This window comes from Dicentrarchus labrax, unplaced genomic scaffold (assembly GCF_905237075.1).
Source record: "Dicentrarchus labrax unplaced genomic scaffold, dlabrax2021, whole genome shotgun sequence".
Lineage (NCBI taxonomy): Eukaryota > Metazoa > Chordata > Actinopteri > Moronidae > Dicentrarchus > Dicentrarchus labrax.
In genome coordinates, this window is record NW_026136710.1 from 21,887,912 (window position 1) to 21,915,200 (window position 27,289).

General features: G+C 38.7%; 4 protein-coding genes and 1 pseudogene across 8 annotated transcripts; 2 read left to right on the forward strand and 3 right to left on the reverse strand.

Moving 5' to 3' along the window:
- Positions 1–54: 54 nt before the first annotated feature.
- Positions 55–25,325, reverse strand: LOC127370997 (GTPase IMAP family member 7). 4 transcript variants are annotated; one of them, XR_007886332.1, is made up of 3 exons: positions 25,275–25,325; positions 23,303–25,172; positions 55–104 (listed from the first exon to the last, which is right to left on the reverse strand). XR_007886332.1 is itself a non-coding variant. In XM_051413555.1 (2 exons), exons 1-2 carry the CDS (start codon positions 25,300–25,302, stop codon positions 24,388–24,390), a joined length of 813 nt encoding a protein of 270 aa, XP_051269515.1. In that variant the 5' UTR covers positions 25,303–25,325; the 3' UTR covers positions 22,867–24,387. The 4 variants fall into 4 exon arrangements, 1 of the variants encoding a protein (XP_051269515.1); XR_007886333.1 differs by having other exon boundaries at positions 58–119; positions 23,318–25,172; XR_007886331.1 differs by lacking the exon at positions 55–104 and having other exon boundaries at positions 22,867–23,573; positions 23,858–25,172.
- On the reverse strand, positions 5,928–8,334 carry LOC127370995 (GTPase IMAP family member 7-like). Its single transcript, XM_051413553.1, has 2 exons — positions 8,283–8,334; positions 5,928–8,181 (listed from the first exon to the last, which is right to left on the reverse strand). The coding sequence occupies exons 1-2, from the start codon at positions 8,308–8,310 to the stop codon at positions 7,370–7,372; spliced, it is 840 nt and encodes a 279-aa protein (XP_051269513.1). The 5' UTR covers positions 8,311–8,334; the 3' UTR covers positions 5,928–7,369.
- Positions 8,451–15,335, forward strand: LOC127370985 (GTPase IMAP family member 8-like). Of its 2 annotated transcripts, XR_007886330.1 has the most exons (5): positions 8,451–8,550; positions 10,119–10,665; positions 11,404–11,441; positions 13,497–14,627; positions 14,916–15,335. XR_007886330.1 is itself a non-coding variant. In XM_051413539.1 (4 exons), the coding sequence occupies exons 1-4, from the start codon at positions 8,511–8,513 to the stop codon at positions 14,117–14,119; spliced, it is 1,248 nt and encodes a 415-aa protein (XP_051269499.1). In that variant the 5' UTR covers positions 8,451–8,510; the 3' UTR covers positions 14,120–15,335. The 2 variants fall into 2 exon arrangements, 1 of the variants encoding a protein (XP_051269499.1); XM_051413539.1 differs by having other exon boundaries at positions 13,497–15,335.
- On the reverse strand, positions 17,273–20,991 carry LOC127370984 (GTPase IMAP family member 8-like). The gene is made up of 4 exons (XM_051413538.1): positions 20,898–20,991; positions 19,811–20,360; positions 19,095–19,132; positions 17,273–18,570 (listed from the first exon to the last, which is right to left on the reverse strand). The coding sequence occupies exons 1-4, from the start codon at positions 20,935–20,937 to the stop codon at positions 17,948–17,950; spliced, it is 1,251 nt and encodes a 416-aa protein (XP_051269498.1). The 5' UTR covers positions 20,938–20,991; the 3' UTR covers positions 17,273–17,947.
- LOC127371002 (GTPase IMAP family member 7-like) lies at positions 21,138–22,820 on the forward strand (annotated as a pseudogene).
- Positions 25,326–27,289: the final 1,964 nt, after the last annotated feature.

Consider the following 27,289-nt stretch of genomic DNA (forward strand, 5'->3'; position numbering starts at 1 on the left):
AGTCCATCACCTTAACCCTACCCCTTACATCAAACAAACAAACCTGACTCATAACCTCAAACACCTGACATTTCTTCATATTTTCCTACGAGCACTTGAAGAACCTGTCAGACAGCAACCTTACTGTAACAGAGACAGATGTTCAAGCCAAGAGGAAGAACTTTCTAGAAGAAGTTGCCACTGGAAGGCTTAATCAAAGCCACAGAATAAACCATCAGAAACAAACACTTGGTGGAAACATAGGCAGAAGGGTCTCTTTTACAGCTCCTTCTTCTAACCTTAACATCCATGAAGTGGAACTCTGAGGGCAGAGGGAGAGCTGTCCAAGGCCTTAGACCAGTTCTTTGGGAGTGTCATAAATTCTACAACATACACCTAACAATACACTATAACACTGATCCTTTAAATATGCTGGAAGAGAAGGTTCTAGAACAAAGTGGAAATCCCAACCTACTCTCATGGACCAGAGACAAAATGAGAACAGGGGAACTACCCTGGAGGAAAGGAACATAATAGCTTGACATGACAGGATATTTAAGTGGTTGAAAACCACTGAACCACTCAGGGTTACTTCTACCCTGTGAAGCCTTGTCATTGCTTATATTCCACATTTTAAAAAACAACTGTATTAAGACAATTTCACAGCATCATCCTTGAACTTTAAGCATATGATTATGATGTGAAGATTGTATAATCATCACATGCAATCAGTTAGAGAAGAAATCTAAGAAATCTAAAGGAATAGGCAGGCCACAATCCTTCACTGTTCTTTCTTCGGTGTGTCTGTGTTAGGCACCAAGGTTCAGGGAGCCACAAGCTTCAGTTCTACAACAGTAGATCACTTAACAGGGTACATTGCCATGGTAACTAAGGCTGAACAGGTATGTTTGAGATAAGAGATCAACTCTATAAAAGCCACAAGAATACATGTACGCAACACATTCTGCTGAAAGAATTCACAAATGCAATTCTAGTTAAATCTACTGTAATGATTGGGCAGTGATATTGTAAGCCTAATAATTTACACCTACATTAATATCCTGTGTTTTGCACCTGCAATTTTGTTGTGATTTGTTTTCTGTTTGTGATTGGTCATATGCAAATGCTGCACTATTTATGTGAATGCGCTCAAGCAGGGTCGACCCATACTGAGTTGATAACCACCTTTGTGTGACCACATAGCAAGACAGCAGAATTTAGGGTTAGTGAAGCCTAAAGATGATAACTAAAGATCCTGGGAATGCTGAACTTGCTTTGTATTACAGGCCTCTGAAGGTTTGTTGTAACTGGTCATGGGGGCATCAGGGGCTATCAGGTAACATTAGCATGAAGTGACTGACATGTTCAGGTAAAATCATACAAAATAAATAAATTCATGTTTAAAGTCCCAGTGGTCCCTACCAGTGGTTTGTTCAAGCAGATGTACACAAACTTTGACTGGTATTGTATATTTGTTTATGTTCAGGTCAACTGATATTTACAAGATTAGAAGTTTATTAATTTGGGTATTTCTCAACTGTTAACTGTTTATATTGGTTATCAAGGACCCCATAATTTATTTTTGAGTATAATTCAATTTAATTCCCTCAACAGGTTAATTTAAATTTGTGCAAAAATATTTTATATTCCAAAACAGTTCAAGTGTCAAACAGGATTTTAGTTTATAACTAAAATGTATACTTGTTATGCCATTGATAATTATAGGAATAAAACAATTGTTGAATATTTATCTGCAATAATGTATTTTTTATACCTTCATTATATGCATTTTTTTTTATTTTACATGAAAACTCCTTGCTCATCCCCTTGGCCCATTCGTTGGTGTCACTGAAGTTTGAAAACTGTGTCTAAGCTACCACTCTGGAAGGGTGATCATGTTGAAATATCAGCTAGAGATATAGACTTTATCAAAATGCCAAACTAAAATTTGCCACATTGGTTGTACCAGTTACTGAAAATTCTGACCATTGAATCATGGACTAAAGGTGTTTGTTGGGTATGGGAACTATACATATTATAGTTATTATTATCATCAGCATTATTTATCATCATTCCCCATCGTTGTGGCTGTTGTCATCATCATCATCATCATCATTAGTCATTTATACTAATGGAGTGAAGCCTGCGAGCTAGTTCAGGCAGTCAACTCGAGCTGCGCTGATATACACACATGACATGCCCCACTCCATAATCACTAACCAAGCGCACCCTTTCAAACTGGCAGTCTATTTAAACTGCACAGTTTCCCAGCTCTCCCTCTGCTCCGTCAATGCCGCTGTTGCCCTGCATCTGTATTGCTGCCTGCTGCTCTGTAAGCCCCACCACCACCCCATCAGGCACCTGTAGGCTCTGGCTGGGGGTTTAAGGTATTTGCTCATCACTCCCCAATATCTCTATGTAAACATATCAGTGAGGAATGATGAGGTCGGAGCCTATTGCCAAAATCTAAATATGCTATACTGCTGTAATAAACATTTCAAACGTGAGTTGGCTGACTGAAGTATAGTTGTTTCCATTGTTGTTGCGGCCCATCTTTGTCTCTGTCTCTGTCCTTCTCTCTTTATAGAATTGCAGTTCCCACCAAGGAAAAAAGTTATTTTAAGAGACAGAAACCTGGGACAGACCCTGGCTCTAGGTGGGTGGCCAAAGAGAGGAGCTCAGTGTATCATGGGAAGTCCCCCAGCAGTCTAGGCCCATAGCAGCATAACTAAGGGATGTTCAGGACTCACCTGATCCAGCCCTAACTATAAGCTTTATCAAAGAGGAATGTCTTAAGCCTACTCTTGAATGTGGAGAGGGTGTCTGCCTCCTGAACCACAACTGGAAGCTGGTTCCACAGGTGTAGGTGCTATGATAAATCACAGCGGTACACTCAACATGCATAACAATAACCACAGTGAGTAGCAAATAGAGATAAAAAGCAAGTACTGCAATAGAAAAAAATACTAATAATTATGTTATTGAAAACTGGGTCTTTTTGAAAAGGTCAGGGAGACAATCAAGTTAAGAAAGGTATCCAAACAAAGTGAAGAGCTTTGAAAGCAGATTCCAGAAGAAGGCAAACTACATGGACTACTAAGATCGGTTGGAGACAGCAGAAGAACAGGAAACTGGTTAGAGCAAAACAATGAGGGGGCACTAGAAAGGTTGTCATGGACATCATTGCTGGATTTAATGGTATCCTGAAAGGCCATGAATCAGACTTCAAATTTATTATATGAGAACAACATTCTTTCCTGATGATATCTCTATTGACACAATATGACACTGTCAAACTACCCTAGCTGCTTTTCTATTTTGCCTCCAAAGCAGAATCAGGTGAAGATGCATCTGCCACTGAGTCTGAACACAAAGATGGTGATTCTAGCTTTGAGGACCAGGATAAAGTTATTGAGGTTTTTGACAGCCAGTCACTGCCTCAGGTGTCCTATTACTCAGATGAAGACCAGGACCAGATCAGTCTGTGTCACCCAGTTGCCACAGATCACAACAAATCACTACAAATCAGTCATCCCAGATTCCCCAGTGGTCTCTCTCTATCCATTTTCTTTTACCAGGGATAGGAGGAGGCAGTTGTTCTTGAAGACTATGTAGAGGAAATAACCAATATGATATCTCAGACCCTGACAAATTGATTTATCAACCTGAAACACCTGGCCATGCACCTCAAACAAAATAATATCTATAAACCATGGATATTGGTTCAATGCCATGACTGAAGCATTTTCTGTCCCAAAAACTCTAGGTCAGAGACTGGGTTGTATGGCTGATATTTGTGTCAGTAGAAACTGAATCTGAATTGCCCAACTTGAATAACTGCATTAAAAACCTGAATTTGAATTGCATAATTTGAATTTGTATTGTTAAACTTGAATAACTGTATTGCAAAGCTGAATCTGAATAGCATAATTTGAATTTGAATTTATTAGTTTGAAACTGAATTTGAGCCTCACTAAAAATTCAACTTTTTATGTTCTTTCAAATTCAGATCTCGAAATTCAAATTCAGCTCTCTAAATTCAAATGTTATAATCTCAACTCAATTTCAAACCACTAGATTACACTTTTAAGGTCACAGACGGGTCAAGGTGTTCAGTAAGAGCAATCGAGTGCAGATGCACAGAGCTCCTTTTTGGCTAAGCGGCGCGTTTGTTTTGACCATTTCCTGGACCTGTAGACATTGGCTAGAGAAAAACATGCTTAAAGGAGACATATTATTCCCCTTTTCAGGTTCATAATTGTATTTTTTAATTTTTTAATTTTTGGTTTCGTGTGTGAACCACTTTGTGTCGGACTGTTTTCACAACCTCGGTCAGTACAATACTGGACTGGCTGAAAGACTGTTCCTGAAAGAGGGATTGTACCAACTGTCTGTGGAGAGACGGCAGAGGAAGTAACTGGAAGTATTTTTAAGAGTTTATGCTGTTTTTATTGTTCGTGTAATGCTAGCACATGCTAACCGTTGTTAGCTACAGGAGCCTCAGTGATGCTAACGTAGTTATTGTTTGTTAAATGTTTGTTAAATGTTTGTTAAATGTTTGCAAGATGAACATGAAACTTATAAGGTGAGGTTCATTTATTAAGCCAGCTGGTGCAGATGTCTCCATATTCTCCCCTGCTGCTATTTTTATAGAGATTCACACAAAGTTTATACCGAGAATCACCAAGTGTGTGTGTGTGTGTGTGTGTGTGTGTGTGTGCTGCTGTATGTAAATGTACTGGAGGTAAAGATAGAGCTACCGTGAGAGAGAAATAGTCAAACTGTGATCAAGCCTCCTTAGAAGCTAATGTTAACAAAATACAGGGAGTGAGTTATGGTGATTATTGTTCATGATGCTTCTTATGTAACTTTATACTGACGTGCTGACGTTATCTCAGCTAGCGTTGGCTTTGTTATTCTTCTGCTTCGTTCAGGTGTAATGACCTGAGGACAACCAGTGGAACCTGAGAAACACAACTCTCTATTGATTTCTTTTTAATTGTTACATTTAAATTCAAATCAATATTATAATATTGATATATTCAGTTGCAATTTTGATAGTTATTATATTTTTTGTTTATATAGTTTGTAAATCTATAAATAATTTAGTGATTATATTTTGCTTTATAATAGGATTATAGACCATGATCATCTTCCTGTTGGAAACCACTGGGTAGTGCCACAGAATGGGTAGTAAGAGATTCCACAGGGGTGACTGATGGAGCCTATGGTATTTTGATGAGACCAATGGATGGTTTGCTTTTCACAGATGGCTTTTTTACTAGGCCCACGTTTATGGCCCTTTGAGAGAGTTACTGTATGGGTGTCAGTGTTGTAGCTGAGCAAGCAGCTCTACTACAAGAAGCTCTCTGGTTTGGGATTAGGGTTAGGGTGACTTTATCACTATCCTTTATGTACTATTCCAATACCAAAGAGGAAGCCGCAAGGCAAGAAATGTTCTCTTTCCGGAGAATCTTGAAAGTTTTTCCTCTTGGCTTAAACATATGTCTCTGTTACAGTAAGGTCTCTGTTTGACAGGTTCTTCAACTGCTTGTCAGAAAAAAAAGAAGGGATATCAGGTGTTTGTCCTAAGGGGTAGGGTTACGATGACGACAGATTTTATCACTGACATATAGCGTGTACTATTCCTGCAACAATGAGGAAGTGGCACAAGTCCAGCAATTTCCTCATAAATTTTCCATTGTTATCCTTCACCGTCACATGTGCTCTAACAAGTATGCACTTGTGCACTTGGGTTATGAAAATAAAGAGCTAGAATGTATCATGCATGTGATGATGATCTTCACAGCATAATCATGTGAAACAGTTGGTTTTATTTAAAACATTTTAGAACATAAACAATGGCTTGTATTTCCCATCGTCCAAAATCAATACTTTTTCCTAACAAGGACAGTGACGAAGATGCATTGACACAGCTCACAAAATAGTAAGAGTTGTCAGGTGATTGTTTATTTAGTAAGTTTGTACTTCAAACAGTCAATTGTCACTGTGTGGGTACCTGTGTTGTAGCTGAGCTAACAGCTCTACTACGAGAGCCTCTCTGGTTTCACAAAGAAATGGAAATCTGCATTTTTTTGCGCAGTTTATACCCTAGAAATAAAAAAAGGATTATATTACTTGATAAAGAAAATATAAATAAAAAAATTAAAAGATAAATATATTTTTGTTTTTCACTTCAGTTTTACATTTAATTGAAATGTTGTCTTTAACTACTGTAAATAAATTTAAATGTCATGATATTTATCCTCAAGAGGTATGTTTTGCTTGTACTACTTTGACATATTTAAAACTTGAGTGAAATGTTTCTTGTGTCTGTATGTCGATCAGCCATAACATTCTGAACACTGAGGTCAAGTGAACAACACTGATTATTTGTTTATCATGGCACCTGTCAGTGGGTGGGATATATTAGACAGCAAGTGAACATTTTGTCCTCAAAGTTGATGTGTTAATTTGAGGCGACTTTGACAAGGGCCACATTGTGATGGTTAGATGACTGGGTCAGAGCACCTCCAAAACTGCAGCTCTTGTGGGGTGTTCCCAGTCTGCAGTGGTCAGTACCTATCAAAGTGGTCCAAGGAAGGAAAAGCGGTGAACCGAAGACAGGGTCATGGATTGGACCAGGGTTCCCAGGTGGTCATAATGCTATGGCTGATCAGTGTATATTACACAATGTTTCTCTGATGTCTTTTCATCTGATGATGAATGTTAACCCCTAAGTAAAGCTGCTTTGTCTTTACAGAATTGAATTCATAAAAGCCCTTTTCAAATTAAGCAAATCGCATGGTTTTTAATGTGGCTCTTTTTTTTGTTAATGTTTTACACCATCTACAACCATATTTCTATATACAGAAATATTTTTGATAATGATTCCAGTTCTGCACTCTTGAACATCTTTATAGGTTTTAATAATAAGTCCCATGGACACATAATAGCTGTTGGACAGTTTAGAATAAAAAACAATGTGAATGTGTGAATACTCTCTTTTAAAACCTACAAACAATGAATAGAGATTTTATGAATATATACAAGTGCAAAATATTGTATGTGGTCAAATATTCACAATCATCCACATACAGTATATCTCCCTTTTGGGAAATTAAATTAAGAAAAAATGTTATGTGTGTAATGGATGTGAAAGGACTGTCTTGTGGTTTTACCTAAAGTTAAAAAACCAGAAGACATTCAGTTACAAATTTATGAAACACAGAAAACTTCCTGACTAATCAATGACTACCATGGCCAATTAACAGATTTTTTTTTTTTTTTTTTACCACAAATACAGTTTCTACAATGTATTGCATTAAACATGGCTGCTTGTACAAATAGTTAATTTTCTACATTTTAAACGACCTGAGCTGTTATAAATCTAGAACAGATCTGAAGGAAGTTTCCATCTGACATCAGGCTTCATGTTGGAGTCGGAGGTAGTAATTGAGTGGTCCGGGTTGTTGGCATCTTCCTGTGCAGCAGCAGCCAGTATGGCCTGAAACAGAATGATCCTCTGCAGCAGTTCAGGCATGAAGGAGAAGTTGTAAACCTGCTGCTCTGCTGTGTCTCTGTTCATCTGCTGCAGAGTCTGCTCTGCCTCTTTATACATTTCTTCACTGAAGTACTTTCTTCCATTCGCAGCCACCATGTCATCGATCTTCTCAATCAGCTCAACCACTTGAGTTCTGTTCCTTCTTTTCTTGTTGTTGAAGACGTGGTACCGGTTACCGCACCTGTTGATCACCTCTTGAAGTTTTGGGTGGCCTGTTTGCACATACTCCCGAATGCTTCTTCCCTTCAGCTCATCTCCACGCGTGAACAGAACGATCACATATTTAAACACCTCGGGTCCAAAGATTTTCTCCAGGGCTTGGACGCAGTTTTCTTCTTCTTTGGTGAACCTGCCGATCTGGATGACCAGCAGGAAGGCGTGAGGGCCAGGAGAGGACAACTGGATGCATTTTGCAGTTTCTTTCTTTATGCTCTCTGCACTTCTAGTCGTATCTAAAATCCCAGGTGTATCAACCACGTTGATCTTTCTGCGACACTTGACCCGTTCTGTCTCACAGGTCTCTGTCACAGAGTGCTCTCTCGCTGCAGAATAGAAAACCTTTCTACCCACGATGGTGTTACCGGTGGCACTTTTCCCAACTCCAGTTTTCCCAATCATCACAATCCTCAGTGGAGGACCTGCAAACATAAATATATTCTGTAATATTAAAGTATCTCAAAACATTGACATAATTAGTACAAGTGTTGACTGCAATATGCTGAAAAGGTTCCAACTTCACCTTCAGGAATGGAGGAGCGGTTCCCCATCTCTCTGTCTCTTTGACTTAGTGTAGTACAAACTGAACACTATTGTTTTTGTGTGAGGCAGTTCTCAGCACTCCGCCCACAGGGTGGATCACATGCAACAGTGTGTGTATATCAGTGTGAGTCAGTCAGACAGACTTCAAAGCTGATCCAGAGACTCCAGTGAAACCTACCTGCTGTCTGTTCTCTACTAAGCAGTTAAAATGCAATCTAAAAGGCTGCCATCGAACGGACATCTAGAGTGTAAGTGATGCATCTTTCCTCTGTTTTATAAAACACTTTCAGCCATTTTTTGGAGGGTTACATGTAACAAAAGTCCCCAACAAGACTCAAATCTGGGATACTGCAATTACATGGTCAGTAATCATGATGGAGTATTACAGCCAGGTATTAGAAAAACAAAATAAGAAAATGAAGATTTTTTTAAATTTGCATTTCGAGACAGACAGACAGACAGACAGACAGACAGACAGACAGACAACATTTGTAAGAAAATGCTTACAGTAATTGAGAAAATGTATTCTGTAATCTATAATGTTGTCTTCCTTCATGAAACAAACTCATATTAACAACCATGTACTCCACACTAAATTGTTAGTATATAAATTTAGAGCCAAGCTCAAGCATAATTACATTAGATGGATCACATTTAGACTTTTTTCTGGAACTGAAAAGAAAATAATCTTCTTTCTCTTATTTTTTTGTTATGCCTGGCCCTAATACTCTCTCTACTCATTTGTTGTAAGAATGTAACAAATCTTTCATTTTAAAAAGTGGTTCTGACTAACTGACAAATGCAACACAAACCTACTTAAAACCTTTTTTTGTGTAATCATAGAGAACAATCTGTTTTGACCTGGCACATTGACAGTATATATAATGGACAGAGCTTCTGGGTGTAAAATGAAGCCAAATTAGAAGTGTCTAAAACCTGCATTCTGTGTAAAGGCGAGGGGGAGCACCTTAGGCTACAAAAAAACCCAACAAAATTTTGTAACAATTTAGAGTAAAATAGATGATATTGATGACGCAGTGTATGCTTTTGACCTCTCAGTGAGTCCATCCAGCTCAACGCATCAAACTCAGATCAAACGGTCAAACTAGGCAGTGCTGTTTAAATATGAATCAAGATGCTGTTACTGCGATTCATTTCAAAAACATATTTTAGTGTACTGTGTAGCTGTAATACGAGATCGTATGTAGCCAAGCGAGCTGCCATTGTTTCCTGCTACAGACGAGTTAAAACTGTACAATCAATGAACTTGCAGAACTTTAACTCCGCTGGCTCTAAAACGGTACTCCACAAACCAATGTGTGACGTCACACTATGTTAATTCTTGACCTGGATTTTTTGGGGTGTTTGGGTTACTTTACCCAAATCGAGGGTCAAAGCAATGGGTGTTGTATACTGATTGTAAAGCCCATAGAGCCTCTCTGACTTTATATTTGTTCCTCCACACTGACTGGAAGCAGTTCTGTGGCGGGTAGAATTTCTACTTAAACCATGCCCATACTATTTAAAGTAATCCAAATTGTGCATCAAAAGGAACTTTTTGTTTATACAGATATTCTTTTTACTTGTACTGTAAACTTTACCCTAAAAACCCTGGTTAATACTTGCCTGCATAAATCAGTACAGATTTTTTTATCTAAATAACATACAACATTTAAATGTCATATTGTACATACATTTTAATATATTATTTAAGATTTTCTATGCACTATGGTTATTGTTATGCATCAAAACAACAAGATAAATTCCTTGTATGTGAAAACCTACTTAACAATAAACCTGATTCTGATTCATACAGCACATCCTGAACAGTTAACAGTCGCTCTGCTTGGAAAGAGAGCTGAGTTAAGGAACATCATTGGAAACATGATCCTTGGTAGTAATGCTTTCGACACAGAGTCACACATCCTTGTCGTGGGAGAGACCAGCTCATTCAAAATAATCAACACTCCTGATTTCTTTGATGAAGAAAGTCTGCACACGGACCAGCACATTATTGACTTAATGGCACTGTCTCATCCCGGCCCCGATCTGTTCATACTGACAATAGATCCAGAAAACACCCAAGAGGTAGATGTTGTGGCTCAGATCAGCAAACTCCAGCATACGTTTGGAGAAAGAATCACAGAACACTTGGTTGTCACATTACCAGACATGGAAAGCTTCCATTCACTCGGTCATCTGAAGGAAATCTTCGACATCTGGTTGGCACCTGATGAAAATCTGGCCAGTGAATGTAGGAACTTATGTTCTGACTGTGATCCATTCCTATATGACTACAGACACTACAGTCAAGATGTTGTGACAAGAAGAAAGACAGCCTTAGAGACGATCCAGAAGCAAAGGTAGAAACTTCTTTACTGTGTAACATTTCTGACCATTAACATAACATATAGACAACAAGTCCCACCCCATTTATGGCTAACTTGTGTTTCTCAGTGCTTTTTTCTCATAGAGGGTTTCTTTCATCAGACTTTCTGAAGAGCTAAAATGTCCCTGTGGTTAATATTGTAACTCATATTTCACACAGTGTATTCATTTCTCTATAGGGTCATATTATCAGACTGTTGTCAGTAGCAAAAACAATCACTTTTAACGGATGTATTTCGATGGTTCACAACTGCACATAAGGATTGAGTATCAGCTGTCTTGCGATTGCAGGCTGCAGCGCTCTCATTCAAAACTGGACCAGTTTCAAAACTTGTTGTCCCCATTAGTCACGTTAACACAAAAACATGAGAAAATAAGGTTCAGGTTTAGATTGCTCTCCATATTACACTGAGTGGTGGTCAATCTACTCCTGCGTTACACACTACCTAGCTATATATATATATATATATATATATTCTACAGTCCTTTCTCCCTTCACATTTTTAAATATGCTAGGAGTGGGGTTTTAAGACGAATTGGAAGGTTGACATACAGCAGATGCTTGCACCTAATGCACATGCTCATCAGATTTCCAGAAAGCCTGATTTCAGAAAGCCACAGAAACATGGATGAACACAAACCAGCCCCAAAGCAGGATGGGACTTCTCCATAGCTATCATCTTGTGATACACTAATTATGACAACTATTTCAGATGTGGTGGCGATCCCCCGTGTGACGTTGGCAGCGCAGGTTGGTTTTCATTTTCAAATATATTTGGTTATATGTTATGTTATCATGCTGAAGCAGCAAACCATTTGCAAGAATAGAAAGGAAAGAAATACCAAGTGTGTTAAACTGGCTAAATATGGTCCAGCTGTTCTCAGTGGGCATTGGGTTGGTTGTGCCTTGTCACTGATTTTGTTCATGGACAAAATCTTCTGGCACAGCCAGGGCTTGGAGGGCGTACAATATGGTATGTATGCTGGAGCAGCCCTTGAACATCACATTGGTATGCTTCAAGAGAAGCAACAAAACATATATAATTTATTAGAGTATATAAAGATAGCAACTGTGATGGATCAAATGCTCATGTCTTTGTTTTGTAGTGTCGCTTTGCCAATAAAACATAATTGAGATCTCCAATCATCCGATATCAGTTCAGCCTCTGATTATAGGATCCCTCCTGGACGCCTCCCTGTGGAGACATTCAGAGACACAACCAAATGTATGGACAGCCTTGGGGCAAACCCAGAACACCCTGGAGGAATTACATATCTTATCTGGCTATCTGCATTGTAGTTGGCTAGTGATGTAGTGACTCTTTTTTTGTCAATTGTACCATTTGGGATCACAGTTTTAAATCTGGTACCGTCCATTTAGCTCATTAATTCCTATTGAATATGTATGGGGAAACAGGATGAACCAGTATGAACTATCCTTGACCTGGTTATATTTAACAGGATTTATTAATATTATTAGTATTATTATTTTAAAGTTTTTTATTTTTTACTTTTAAGTGAAACGTTTTGAAAGCTACTCCTTGTGCAAAGATTGAAATAATTCCCAATAAAATTAATCTTAAGCTTGAACCTTGAGTGTTAAACATTACATTAAATATACACTCTGAAAGGAATCAGGATGTGTATCTTAATAAATGACCGAATGCATGTATGCTGGAGGAGCCCTTTAAGAGAAGCAATCCAAACATATATTAGACAGTCCCTCCAGAAAAACGCGATTATGCGATCGCATAATTCAATGCATAATCAGCCAAAGTCTGCATATTCATGCGGGGCCGAATTTTTTCAAATACGCCTCACTTTCACCGCATAAATTGCTGATTTCTGTGCAATATACGCGGGGCTTGCATGATTTCATAATCCCCGCATTTTCGTTGCAAAAAAAGTCACATATATCAAATGTTGCGTTTACTTCACACAAGAGCAGCCATTTTCCCCTGTTGCCATGGGAACGTTATGAAGTGACGTAATTACGCGACGTGAGCGTCATCGAAAAGCTGCAAACCCCGCGAAGAAGCCATGATGAAGCCCGCAAATCAGTCTTTTGCCAACAAAAATAATTATTAATTCTTTTAACAGAAGATGTCTGTTTTGTACAGCTACCTCTGTAAAACAGGAAGCACACATTTAATTTTTTTATATTTTATTTATTCATTTTTACAGAAGTGGTAGCATATTCCTTTTGTAAAGCTACAGAACTTGTTTGACTCATCAGTGTTTTGTAAGTTTGAGCCATGTGTTTATTAAGGTCTGAAATAAAACAAGATGAGAACTTAAATATTCCCAGCACTTTCTGTGATGTAGTATGTTTGCTTATCATAGGAAGTAATAGGAAATGACTCTTTACATTAAGGTAGTAGCCTTGTGAGAACAGGGTGTTGGGGGAATCACTTTTTTCCCCTGTTTTTCATCAAACCGCAGTTTTTGCAAGTTCCCGAAATTTTGGCAAGTTCCCGAAATTTCATTGCATAAATATGCCGCATATTTCATCGCATTGTTTAAGAAAAAGTGCCGCATAATCAAGGATTTTTGCCCGCAACAATCACAAAAAAATGCTGCATTTTTCTGGAGGGACTGATTAGAGTATAATAACTACAGCAACAAATTAAATGCTCATGTCTGTTTTGTAGTGTAATTTTGCTCATAAAACATAATTCAGAGGCAAAACAACGCTGAGATATTCAAGATTATGATAGACATTTTGAAGGGAAAACTGGCCCTTCAGAAAGTTTATATATTTGGGATCTTTTGATTAATTCATTTTGTCTGTAACTGTATCTTCAAGGTACCAGCGCTCATGGAGTGCCAGACAACATATTTAACATCGTTCTGCTAGGACTAACTGGGACTGGAAAGAGTGCATCTGCCAACACCATCCTGGCTGTTGGAAACACCCGGCGGGGTTCAAGACAACTTTTTAGGTCTGAGCCAAGCTCTATGCCGGTCACCACCCAGTGTGAGTTCAGAATAATGGAGAAGCCGTTCGGGGTGCTGGTGAGATTGGTCGACACTCCAGACTTCTTTCACGACCAACTTGAAAACTCCAAAGCACAGGTAGAGGAGTGTAAGAAGTACTGTCAGCCAGGACACTGTGTGGTGTTACTTGTGATACAGCTGGGCCGGTTCACAGATGCTGAGGAAGGAATATTAGAAAAGCTGGAGGACAAGCTTGGCTGGAAGATCAGAGAGAGCACAATCGTTCTACTGACCCATGGAGAGGGCCTGAAAAAAAGAAGTCTTCTACGATTTATTCATGAGAGTGCTCCCCTCAAGAACATTGTTGAATTGTGTGGCTTCCGTTATCATCTATTTAACAACTCTTTGAAGGACACAAAGCAAGTCATTAATCTCATCAAGAAAATTCCAAATTACAACAAAATGTTCCCAAAGTTAACAAAAAACTATTAATTCCAGAGTGCTTTCTTAGCCTGGCTATATGTACTGATTAGAATTTTCCATTTTCAGTACCAATGATCGGAGCCAGCCTATGCCTGGTGGTGCTGGTGCTTACTACTGCTGCTGCTACTGGTGTGTAACTTGTAAATTTCTAGTCACTATAAAGTCTATCTATAGTGACTCTAAAAGATTATGCACCTGTTTGGAAAATGGTATGGATGTGTTATAAATCTCTCAGAGGAGGGAGGGTGAGATTGGTTTGTGTTTGTTTAAGTCATGTTTTTTGTTAAAATTGTTATTTCCACTTTAGTTTTTGTTAATAGCATTGAATTCTTTCTTTATTTAAACATTTAATAAATCGTTTTGTTAGTACTTATAATTCTATTTTCCCGTCTTTCTTCTACCCTGGGTTAATTATTAATTGTTGCTCCTATTACCTCTCTGTTTACATCTGAGGTCGTAACAGGGTGACACACAGCTGGTGAGATAGCTTCCTCCATTTTGGACTTTCAGTTCAAAGGTCAGCATTGTCAAGTAAATACATACTGTATTAATGAAATTGTTTGCATTTGTGTGAACAGTGGAAGACGAAGACACTTTGATGTTATGAAAACCAATATATACAAATGTGATTATAAAATAAATATTTGCTTATATGTCTGTACATCAGATGTTAGTCTTTTCTGTTATGTATCACTAACAGCCACTTTGGTAGGTTTAATGATGAAGTTAAGGGTGTCAGGATTTGCTGCTTTTTCTGTGTTTCATACATTTGTAACTAAATATCTTCTGTCTTAATAATCTTTAGGTCAAATCACAAGATGGTCCTTGCCCTGACACTTGATACAGACACAGAAACAACAAAGACTATGAGTAAATCAGTAGTAAGGAGCAGAATAAACTCTCTGTCTCTACTTGTCTTCCAGTTTTGATTTTCAACAGTGTAGCATACCCAACAAGATGTAAATTCACAAAAGGGAGATATACTGTATGTGAATGAGATGTGACTATTTGACCACATTTGCACTTGTACACATTAATATAATCTCTAATCATTGTATTTTGAAATAGGGAGCATCCACATGTTTTTGATTCTGCATTGTCCAACAGCTATTTTATGTCCATGACACTAATTATTAAACTGTATGAAGGTGTCTGTAAATAGAAATACAGTTAAAGAAAATGTAAACAAAAATCACTAAATAAAAGTCAGCCACAGTAAAAATCATGCAGTAAGTTCTAGCTCTTTATTTTTTAATGAACCTGAATGCAGTCAGTCTTGTGCATACATGTTCACTGACGGTGGAGCATAACAATGGAAATGGTATGAGAAAATTGCTCAACTTCTGCCACTTGCCATTAGTACGGGCATAGTACACGCTACATGTCAACTCATCACCTTCATACCCCTAACCGCAAAACACCTGACATTTCTTTGTATTTTCCTACGAGCACTTGAAGAACCTGTCAGACAGCGACCTTACTGTAACAGAGACAGATGTTCGAGCCAAGAGGAAGATGTTTCCAGGAGAAGTTGCCACTGGTACTGGAACTCGGAATAATAACTCATTCTGGGAGACCCTGCGGTGTTAGATCATTTAACTCACCCTGAGGCAGATTAGGTTTAAACCGCACTCTTGCTGCAATGGAAGCTCATTTTTATGAATTGGAAAAAACTTTGACTAACAGTTGAACAGGTATCGAGGATCTTGAGGAGAAGGATGTGGCCTGTCTTGCTCATGTTTTTGTAAAATGGGCCCACAAAGCATCCCAGTGCTCCCGGTCCAACTATAGTTTCTTGTCTCATTTGCTAATTTGTCAAACTTTGTTGCCTTAGCTCAGTTGATTTTCTCTCAGAAGTTCACAGCTTCGCGGCATTGGCATATAAGGATAAGTTTAATTAAAGAACCAGTGTGTGGCTGTGAACAAGTCGGATGAGCCCCCTCCTTTAAGTGAGCAATGGGCACCGGCTTCCATCTAAGAGTTGATTTCTTTCTTGTTTTCTTTAAGAAATGAATACAAGACAGATTAAAAGGATGAGCTTAGTGTTTGTTAAATATGGATCCAGAAACATCTTGCTTTGGTAATAATATTAAGACACAAGCATGGTAAAACCTTGGTATGTTGAGTCGGTCGCCAGCATCCACAACATAGTTCATGAATAAAATGTTCAATACACGTGTAATAGTGTTTGATGTTTATTTTTAAAGGTTTTTATACCAAACAATGTAAAAAAAATTTTATTATAAAAGGTGGAACTAGTGTTTGATGAAAAAGTTGTCCTCCCTATGTAAATGTTAATCTGCATAAAAGGTCATTTTCATTCCTTTGTTTTTGGACCTGAATAAATGTAAGTTCCAGTATGTGTTCTATGTCTGCATTGCTTTAAACACGACTGTTCCCTTATTTCAGCAGTGAGCTGGATGGCCAAACCCCCCACAAACAGTGGAAAAAGAATAACATCGAGTTTTACTTAAGCATAACCTCTAAACTGGACTGAAGCACAAAAGCAGACAAGATGGACTACTGAACACTGGATTTAACCTGCTGCAACCCTTCCATAACCTGAAGGAGGACTGCATGCCAATTACTGACAGGAAGGGAAAACTGAGACAAGGGTGACGCCTGGTGGACAATAAAGAATAATATGTAGGTCAACCACATTCTTTCTGAGAAAGAATGACAGTAAGCTCACCTCCACAAAATGCCAAATTAGGACTCTGACAAACACACTGATCATTTCATGCTATCCTGCAGATCGACAATTGGTGGCGGTAAAGCACAAAAAGAGTTTCAATGCGCCCACAAAAGCAGTGAAGAAGAAGACTGCTCGCTGGTAAATGTGGATGCGCGTTTTAAATTATTTTGCTTGCCTTGCTGCCAACTACAGTCGTTGCCAAACTTTCCTCTTAGATGGTCATAATAAGACACATGAAACTGTTAACAAGACACATCCAGAGATTCTACACAAAGCTAACAAACGATAGCCAATCATTGATTGATCAGTCTCATAAAATACACAAGTATTAATTTAGAAATCAGATTAATAATTAAATGAATAACTATAAACAAAATCACTATTAATAGTTAAAGTGGAAGGATGTGGAATTCTGCATAGAAGAGGTTGGTATCATCCACTCTTGTGTGAAATTAAATAGGCTAGCATGTGTAAACACAAGTATTTATTAAAGGAATAATTAATGCAAATCTAGCTATCTATCTAGTTGTGTGTGTGTGTGCGTGTGTGTGTTAGTGTGTGCGCACCCGCATGAGGGGTTGCGCTCCAGAAAAGGTGTGTGTCCTTTGTCCTCTGACCAGATGTTTCAGCTGAGTATGAAACAGGTGTTGGTGAGACACGAAGAGCATGGAGGAGCGGGAGGGTTTGAGTTCCCTCTCGTCGTGTGTGCTGAGGTTGAGGCAGAAGGGAGTTAGTGGCATGCAACGACTGTCTGTGTGAAGCATAACATTAAACTAACATAACCTTAGCACTGTCTCAAAGACTACGGTTACTACAGTAACAACACAATAACATAACCTGAATAAAACACATCAGTACAGCAACATTACAGTAATTAAACAGTCCTTGCTTAGCCGTTAACCCTGTTAAGTTATCTGAAACTATCTATGCCCAGTACGTTAACGACAGTCTGTGAAAGGAGGGAGGAAGAACAGTTGCCAGTGAGCTGCGTAGATCAGCTGGTGGTCCTGTGACCCCAGTCAGATGGCAGACTTTCTGTTTAAAGCTGCAGATGCCTGTTGAATCCTGTTAGCGGTACCCTGACCGGGGATCGCAGGGAAAGGCAGGCTCTTGTGCTGTGCTTTAATCCTAGCATTCTGTAACTAATGTCTTTTTGTTAACTTTGTGAACATTTTGTAGTAATTTGGAATTTTCTTGATGAGATTAATGACTTGCTTTGGGTCCTCAGAAGAGTTGTTAAATAGATGATAACGACTGCCACACGATTCAACAATGTTCTTGAGGGGAGCACTCTTTTCAATAAATAGTGGCAGACTTTTTGTTTTCAAGTCCTCTCCGTGGGTCAGTAGAACGATTGTGCTCTCTCTGATCTTCCAGCCAAGCTTGTCCTCCAGCTTTTCTAATATTCCTTCCTCAGCATCTGTGAACCGGCCCAGCTGTATCACAAGTAACACCACACAGTGTCCTGGCTGACAGTACTTCTTACACTCCTCTACCTGTGCTTTGGAGTTTTCAAGTTGGTCGTGAAAGAAGTCTGGAGTGTCTGCCAATCTCACCAGCACCCCGAACGGCTTCTCCATTATTCTGAACTCACACTGGGTGGTGACCGGCACAGAGCTTGGCTCAGACCTAAAAAGTTGTCTTGAACCCCGTCGGGTGTTTCCAACAGCCAGGATGGTGTTGGCAGATGCACTCTTTCCAGTCCCAGTTAGTCCTAGCAGAACGATGTTAAATATGTTGTCTGGCACTCCATGAGCACTGGTACCTTGAAGATACAGTTACAGACAAAATGAATTAATCAAAAGATCCCAAATATATAAACTTTCTGAAGGGCCAGTTTTCCCTTCAAAATGTCTATCATAATCTTGAATATCTCAGCGTTGTTTTGCCTCTGAATTATGTTTTATTGGCAAAGCGACACTACAAAACACAGACATGAGCATTTGATCCATCACAGTTGCTATCTTTATATACTCTAATAAATTATATATGTTTTATTGCTTCTCTTGAAGCATACCAATGTGATGTTCAAGGGCTGCTCCAGCATACATACCATATTGTACGCCCTCCAAGCCCTGGCTGTGCCAGAAGATTTTGTCCATGAACAAAATCAGTGACAAGGCACAACCAACCCAATGCCCACTGAGAACAGCTGGACCATATTTAGCCAGTTTAACACACTTGGTATTTCTTTCCTGCTGATGTTTCTATTCTTGCAAATGGTTTGCTGCTTCAGCATGATAACATAACGTAACATATAACCAAATATATTTGAAAATGAAAACCAACCTGCGCTGCCAACGTCACACAGGGGATCGCCACCACATCTGAAATAGTTGTCATAATTAGTGTATCACAAGATGATAGCTATAGAGAAGTCCCATCCTGCTTTGGGGCTGGTTTGTGTTCATCCATGTTTCTGTGGCTTTCTGAAATCAGGCTTTCTGGAAATCTGAAGCATATGCATCATGTGTAAGCATGTGCTTTATTTTAAAACCTTCTTAAATCATCTCTCCCAGCATATTTAAAAAATGACACGTGAGGGAGCAAGGACTGTAGGAGTTATGGCCTTATGGCTATGTAGTGTGTAACCCGGGGTAAGGGTACACAGGGGTACACTGACCCCCACTCAGTGTAGCATGGAGAGCAATCTAAAGCTGGTAGTCAGAGCAAATGAGCCGCTATTCTCAGAATCTTTCTCTCAACCTGTACCTACCGTATAAATATAACTAATGGAGACAACATTTTGAAACTGGTCCAGTATTGAATGAGAGCACCACAACTGTCTGACAATACGACCCTATAGAGAAATTAAATGTTTTCGGTACTTTTTAGTTGATCCACTGTGTGATATGCTAATTATAAACTACAAGGACATTTCAGCTCTTCAGAAAGTCTGGTGAAAAAAGCACTGAAAAACACAAGCTAGCCATAAATAGGGTGGGACTTGTTGTCTATATGTTATGTTAATGGTCAGAAATGTTACATAGTAAAGAAGTTTCTACTTTTGCTTCTCTAGGATCTTCTCTAAGGCTGTCTTCCTTTTAGTCACAACATCTTGACTGTAGTTTTTGTAGTCATACAGGAAAGGGTCACGGCCAGAACACCACTTCCTACATTCACTGGCCATACTTTCATCAGGTGCCAACCAGATGTTGAAGATTTCCTTCAGATGACTGGGTGAATGGAAGCTTTCCATGTCTGGTAATGTGACAACCAAGTGTTCTGTGATTCTTTCTCCAAACGTATGCTGGAGTTTGCTGATCTGAGCCACAACATCTACCTCTTGGGTGTTTTCTGGATCTATTGTCAGTATGAACAGATCAGGGCCAGGATGAGACAGTGCCATTAAGTCAATAATGTGCTGGTCCGGGAGGAGACTTTCTTCATCAAAGAAATCAGGAGTGTTGATTATTTTGAATGAGCTGTTCTCTCCCACTACAAGGATGTTTGACTCTGTGTCGAATGCATTACTGCCAAGGATCATGTTTCCAATGATGTTCCTTAACTCAGCTCTCTTTCCAAGCAGAGCGACTGTTAACTGTTCAGGATGTGCTGTATGAATCAGAATCAGAATCAGGTTTATTGATAAGTAGGTTTTCACGCAGGAATTTACCTTGTTGTTTTAATGCATAACAATAACCACAGTAAGTAGAAAATATAGATAAAAAGCAAGTACAGAAAAAACAGAAAAAAATATAATGAAATATTAAAAAATATGTACAATTTTACAGTTATTTAAATAAAAGCTGTACTGATTTATGGGGGCAAGTATTAAGCAGGGAAAGGTTCACAGTACAAATAAAAAGAATTTGTGTATAAACAAAAAGTTCCTTTTGATGCACAATCCGGATTACTTTTGGAAAGTTTGGACATGGTATGAGCTGTTTAGTTCACCCGCCACAAAACGGGTTCCAGTCAGTGTGGAGGAAAAATAAAGCTTTACAATTAATAGCTCTCAACATTTTTGCTTTATTCTCGAAATGCATAATCCAAACAAATCTTCCTTCTCTTCATTTTTTCTTATGCCTGGCCATGTAAATGGAATATCCTTGAGTGTTCTAAAAAACAGAGGAAAGATGCATCACTTACACTGCAGATGTCCGTTCGATGGCAGCCTGTTAGATTGCATTTTAACTGCTTAGTAGAGAACAGACAGCAGGTAGGTTTCACTGGAGTCTCTGGATCAGCTTTGAAGTCTGTCTGACTGACTCACACTGATATACACACACTGTTGCATGTGATCCACCCTGTGGGCGGAGTGCTGAGAACTGCCTCACACAAAAACAATAGTGTTCAGTTTGTACTACACTAAGTCAAAGACACAGAGAGATGGGGAACCACTCCTCCATTCCTGAAGGTGAAGTTGGAACCTTTTCAGCATATTGCAATCAACACTTGTACTATTTATGTCAAGGTTTTTAAATACTTTTATATTACAGAATATATTTATGTTTGCAGGTCCTCCAATGAGGATTGTGGTGATTGGGAAAACGGGAGTTGGGAAAAGTGCCACCAGTAACACCATTGTGGGAAGAAAGGTTTTCTGCAGCGAGAGAGCACTCTGTGACAGAGACCTGTGAGACAGAACGGGTCAAGTGTCGCAGATAGATCGATGCCTTCCTGCTGGTCATCCAGATCGGCAGGTTCAACAAAGAAGACGAAAACTGCGTCCAAGCCCTGGAGAAAATCTTTGGACCCGAGGTGATTAAATATATGATCGTTCTGTTCACGCGTGGAGATGAGCTGAAGGGAAGAAGCATTCGGGAGTATGTGCAAACAGGCCACCCGAAACTTCAAGAGGTGATCAACAGGTGCGGTAACCGGTACCACGTCTTCAACAACAAGAAAAGAAGGAACAGAACTCAAGTGGTTGAGCTGATCGAGAAGATCGATGACATGGTGGCTGCGAATGGAAGAAAGTACTTCAGTGAAGAAATGTATGAAGAGGCAGAGCAGACTCTGCAGCAGATGAACAGAGACACAGCAGAGCAGCAGGTTTACAACTTCTCCTTCATGCCTGAACTGCTGCAGAGGGTCATTCTGTTTCAGTCCATACTGGCCGCTGCCGGACTAAACTACGCCAACAACTCGGACCACTCCATCACTGCCTCCGAGTCCATCATGAAGCCTGATGTCTGATGGAAACTGCCTTCAGATCTGTTCTAGATTTCTGCTCCTCTAATACAGAACAGCTTATGTTTAAAATGTAGAAAATGAACTGTTTGCACAAGCAGCCATGTTTAATGCAAATAAATCATAGACACTGTGACTGTATTTGTGATTAAAAAACAACAACAGAAAAACTCTCAGTTAACTCTTTATCCAGTAAAAGCACCTACCAGTATTATGTTTGTCAGTGTCAGGATTTGCTTTTTCTGTTTCATACAATTCATTCAGACAACAAGGACTATGATTAATCAAATCAAAATCCAACTTGTGATGTCTCTACATGTCTTTAAGTTTGGATTTTCCAACAATGTAGCACATGCAACAAGATTTTTTTTGTCAATGTAATTTCACAAAAGGGAGATACTGTATGTGAATGACTAAATGTTTGATAATGTACAATATTTTGCACTTGTACATATTAATATTGTTATTTATTGTTTGTTGGTTTGAAATCAGTGTCACCAGTGTTTTTCCTGCTCGCTATGGAGTATCCACACTTTTTATTCAACAGCTATTTTGTGTCACTGAGACTGATTGTTAAAATGTATAAAGGTTCAAGATTGCAGAACTGGAATCATTATCAAAACTATTTCTGTATATATAGTTCTGTCTACTCTGTTCTATCAGGAGCTGCTGTAACAAGCATCATCCCAGTGTGGGATCAATAAAGTATCTTATCTTATAACAAATGTCAAAATAAATGATCAAACAAAAAAATCTGCCACAGTAATAATGGGGATTTATTTTCGACAAACATCATTTCATATAGATTTGCAGATGTGATCCACATTTCACACAGGTTCAGATATGGTCAAAACATAAAACTTAAAAACCAAATGAAAAGGGAAAATAGTTGTAGTAAAAGGCAAACATAAAAGTTCAAAATAAATATGACATTTCAATTTATTTTAATGATAAGATTTCAATTAGATGTAAATTGAATCTTAAAAAATTTGTTTATTACTTTTTTCCATTTTTTTTTAATTCTGAAGTAGGGCACAAAATGCGCAAAACAATGTCGATTTTAATTTCTTTGTAAAGTGAAACCAGAGAGGCTCTCGCAGCAGAGCTGTTAGCGCAGCTACAACAAGCAACACAGCACAGATCAGTCTCTGTGGTTGTGCATACCTGTGCACTTGGCACAGGGTACATGTGTCAGTGGAGGATAATAATGTAACTTCCTCATTGGTATGGGAATAGTACAGGCTACATGCCAGGGATAAACTTAGTCAATCACCTTAACCCTACCCCTTACAACAAACACTTGACTCCTAACCCCAAACACCTAACATTTCTTCATATTTTCCTACGAGCACTTGAAGAACCTGTCAGACAGCGACCTTACTGTAACAGAGACAGATGTTCAAGCCAAGAGGAAGAACTTTCCAGAAGAAGTTGCCACTGGTAGGCTTAATCAAAGCCACAAAATAAACCATCAGAAACAAACACTTGGTGGAAACATAGGCAGAAATGTGAAGGTCTCTTTTACAGCTCCCTCTTCTAACCTTAACATCCATGAAGTGGAACTCTGAGGGCGGAGGGAGAGCTGTCCAAGGCCTTAGACCAGTTCTTTGGGAGTGTCATAAATTCTACAACCTTTTTTTTTTAAGAAGAAGAGTCAAATAACTACAGTTACAAGCACACATTGACAAAATAAACAACTGACAACTCTACCTATTATATATTTAAGTTGTGTCAATTCATCAGTTGGTGTCTCACAACACAGACTGCATAGGGCCCTGCATTAATTAAATCAAAAATTATAAATAAAATGGTGCATTAATTAAATTAAATGAATCACACAATTAGATTTTTTTTTTGTTACATTTTCTTTAACAATTTATACAGATATAGTTTAGATGACTATTCCAGTTCTGCACTCTTGAATACATTTTAATAATTAGTTTCATGGACACAAAATAGCTGTTGCACAATGCAGAATGAAAACAGTGTGAATATTCCCCATTTCAAACCTACAAACAATGAATAGAGATTATACTGATATGTAGAAGTGCAAAATATTGTATGTTGTCAAATATTTGTTATTTCACATACAGTAAATCTCCATTTTGTTACTACTGATTTAATCATAGTCTTTGTTGTCTTTGAAAGTGATCAATCGTTTCATTTATTAAATGTAAAAATAATCTGAAAGGACCCTTTTGTGGTTTGACCTAGATTCAGTAATAAATGTATGAAACACAGAAAAAGCAGCAAATCCTGACACTGACAAACCACATCACAAATACACAAACACATTTAACACAAATACAGTTACAGTTTCCACAATATATTTGAATTAAACATGGCTGCTTGTACAAACAGTTCATTTTCTAAATTTCAAACTACCTGAGCTGCTGCTCTGCTGCAGAGGATGAAAAATCTAGAACAGATCTGAAGGCATTTTCTATCAGAAATCAGGCTTCATGTTGGACTCTGAGGCAGTGATGGAGTGGTCTGAGTTATTGGCGTCTTCCTGTGCAGCAGCAGCCAGTATGGCCTGAAACAGAATGACCCTCTGCAGCAGTTCAGGCATGAAGGAGAAGTTGTAAACCTGCTGCTCTGCTGTGTCTCTGTTCATCTGCTGCAGAGTCTGCTCTGCCTCTTTATACATTTCTTCACTGAAGTACTTTCTTCCATTTGCTGCCAACATGTCATCGATCTTCTCGATCAGCTTAACCACTTGAGTTCTGTTCCTTCTTTTCTTGTTGTTGAAGACGTGGTACCGGTTACCGCACCTGTTGATCACCTCTTGAAGTTTTGGGTGGCCTGTTTGCACATACTCCCGAATGCTTCTTCCCTTCAGCTCATCTCCACGCGTGAACAGAACGATCACATATTTAAACACCTCGGGTCCAAAGATTTTCTCCAGGGCTTGGACGCAGTTTTCTTCTTCTTTGGTGAACCTGCCGATCTGGATGACCAGCAGGAAGGCGTGAGGGCCAGGAGAGGACAACTGGATGCATTTTGCAATCTCTGTCCTTATGCTCTCTGCACTTTTAGTCGTATCCAAAATCCCAGGTGTATCAACCACATTGATCTTTCTGCGACACTTGACCCGTTCTGTCTCGCAGGTCTCTGTCACAGAGTGCTCTCTCGCTGCAGAATAGAAAACCTTTCTACCCACGATGGTGTTACCGGTGGCACTTTTCCCAACTCCAGTTTTCCCAATCATCACAATCCTCAGTGGAGGACCTGCAAACATAAATATATTCTGTAATATTAAATTATTTCAAAAACATTGACATAATTAGTACAAGTGTTGACTGCAATATGCTGAAAAGGTTCCAACTTCACCTTCAGGAATGGAGGAGCGGTTCCCCATCTCTCTGTGTCTTTGACTTAGTGTAGTACAAACTGAGCACTATTGTTTTTGTGTGAGGCAGTTCTCAGCACTCCGCCCACAGGGTGGATCACATGCAACAGTGTGTGTATATCAGTGTGAGTCAGTCAGACAGACTTCAAAGCTGATCCAGAGACTCCAGTGAAACCTACCTGCTGTCTAGCAGCTAAAATATCTTCTGACAGACATTGTGAGTGAGGCTTATTTTTTATTTTTCACACACTTCCAGGAATTTTTGGTTGCTGACATTTAGCAAAAGTCCCCAACTAGACACTTGTTTTTTTTTTTGCAGTTTGAGAATAAACTTAATTTTTTAAGATTAAATTCGAACTTTAAGGAATAAATTAAAACAGGTGGCATCAGAGAATATAATTCTACAAAAAGCCATATGTAGATGAACCGGTGAAATTATGCCAAGACTAACTGTAAATTAACACACTTTCCTCAAGCAGTACAGAAAACATGGTGTGCAAAATGCAGTAAAGAAGGGTGTGTTATTAAATTATCCTTGAATTCACACTAGAACCACTATATTGCCCCCAAAGTGAAAATCTTGCCGAACACAGACAACCACATTTGTAAGCAAATGCTTACAGTAATTGAGAAAATGTCATCTATCACTGACGATAATTTCAGATTTGTTTTTTATGACAGAACCTTCGTTAGTGAAACACACAGCACTTACTCCATCCTAATGGGTAATATTTTAGAGTAATAAGTAGTCATGTACTTTAAAAGTAAAATTGAGGATGAACAGAGCCTGAGTAGAGAGTGAGATTTTGAAATGTTAAACAGAACAGGAACAGCATATTGATAGTGCCACTGCAGAGCTTCACTCGTGACTGTACAATTCAGGGATTTATGTAACCTTGATTACTTGTGCCCATCCATATTTTAGCAAAAAGTTATCCACCTGATACGGCAGAAAAATATTTTTCAAGTTAAACCTGGCAGTGTGTTACCTTAACTCAAATTCCATCCATATATGGAAGACTATATTAAATAATTCAAAGTATGGATCTCACTGCTTATGCAGATTAATGTTATCATATCCTCATCATAAATCATAGATAGCCGCACATTACCAATTTGCAATTATGAGATTTCCTAACTACACCTAACCTACTTAAAGACTGGTGATGGACAAACTTCAAAATCATAATGAAATGCAAATGAACACCTGATATTACATTGAAATGAGACTGACTAAATCATATGGAATGGAGATCATCATATGAGTAATATATGATGATAGTTAAATGAAGGTTGCTACATGTTGGTTACCAGCTATAGCATACAGCTTTTAGGGGAGCTTTAGGAGACCCCCCAAAATTTGAAAAAGTTTGCACCCTTGTTACCATTGTATTTTCATATAATAACATTACATTTATTAATTTGCTAACCTTGCCCAAGGGATACCTGGCTAACTTCGCTGGTTCACTGGACTCAATTTACCTTCTGCTCCTCTATACTGTGAGAGCTTCCTTTGGGACCCCCTGATCTGTCATGGTTTTTACCAGGTCCAAGGGAACTGGTGTTGTTCTAGATTATGATCCTTTAAAAGTGTTATAAGTGAGTCACATGGGGTTTACATGATCTATTTAACAATTAAATTGTTAATGTTAAAATCCTCCTCCTCACCTACAAAGCTCTTCATGATCAGGCCCCTTCATATCTTAAAGAGCTTATAGTACACACTACACTCCTATAGTCTCTAAAAGTAGAACAGGAGCCAGAGCCTTCAGTTACCAAGCTCCTCTCCTGTGGAACCAGCTTCCAGTTGTGGTTCGGGAGGCAGACACCCTCACCACATTCAAGAGTAGGCTTAAGACATTCCTCTTTGATAAAGCTTATAGTTAGGGCTGGATCAGGTGAGTCCTGAACCATCCCTTAGTTATGCTGCTATAGGCCTAGACTATCGGGGGATTTCCCATGATGCACTGAGCTCCTTTCTTCCTCTCTCTCCCTT

What these genes read in the sequence shown, in the direction of transcription:
- LOC127370995 (XM_051413553.1), bottom strand. Translation starts at nt 8,310, where the DNA reads ATGGGGAACCGCTCCTCCATTCCTGAAG. An exon ending in CCGCTCCTCCATTCCTGAAG is followed by an intron (nt 8,182 to 8,282) that starts GTGAAGTTGGAA and finishes TTATGTTTGCAG; the next exon opens with GTCCTCCACTGAGGATTGTG.
- LOC127370985 (XM_051413539.1), top strand. Translation starts at nt 8,511, where the DNA reads ATGCAATCTAAAAGGCTGCCATCGAACGGACATCTAGAGT. An exon ending in ATCGAACGGACATCTAGAGT is followed by an intron (nt 8,551 to 10,118) that starts GTAAGTGATGCA and finishes TGATTCATACAG; the next exon opens with CACATCCTGAACAGTTAACA. An exon ending in GAGACGATCCAGAAGCAAAG is followed by an intron (nt 10,666 to 11,403) that starts GTAGAAACTTCT and finishes CAACTATTTCAG; the next exon opens with ATGTGGTGGCGATCCCCCGT.
- LOC127370984 (XM_051413538.1), bottom strand. Translation starts at nt 20,937, where the DNA reads ATGCAATCTAACAGGCTGCCATCGAACGGACATCTGCAGT. An exon ending in ATCGAACGGACATCTGCAGT is followed by an intron (nt 20,361 to 20,897) that starts GTAAGTGATGCA and finishes TGATTCATACAG; the next exon opens with CACATCCTGAACAGTTAACA. An exon ending in AAGATCCTAGAGAAGCAAAA is followed by an intron (nt 19,133 to 19,810) that starts GTAGAAACTTCT and finishes CAACTATTTCAG; the next exon opens with ATGTGGTGGCGATCCCCTGT.
- LOC127370997 (XM_051413555.1), bottom strand. Translation starts at nt 25,302, where the DNA reads ATGGGGAACCGCTCCTCCATTCCTGAAG. An exon ending in CCGCTCCTCCATTCCTGAAG is followed by an intron (nt 25,173 to 25,274) that starts GTGAAGTTGGAA and finishes TTATGTTTGCAG; the next exon opens with GTCCTCCACTGAGGATTGTG.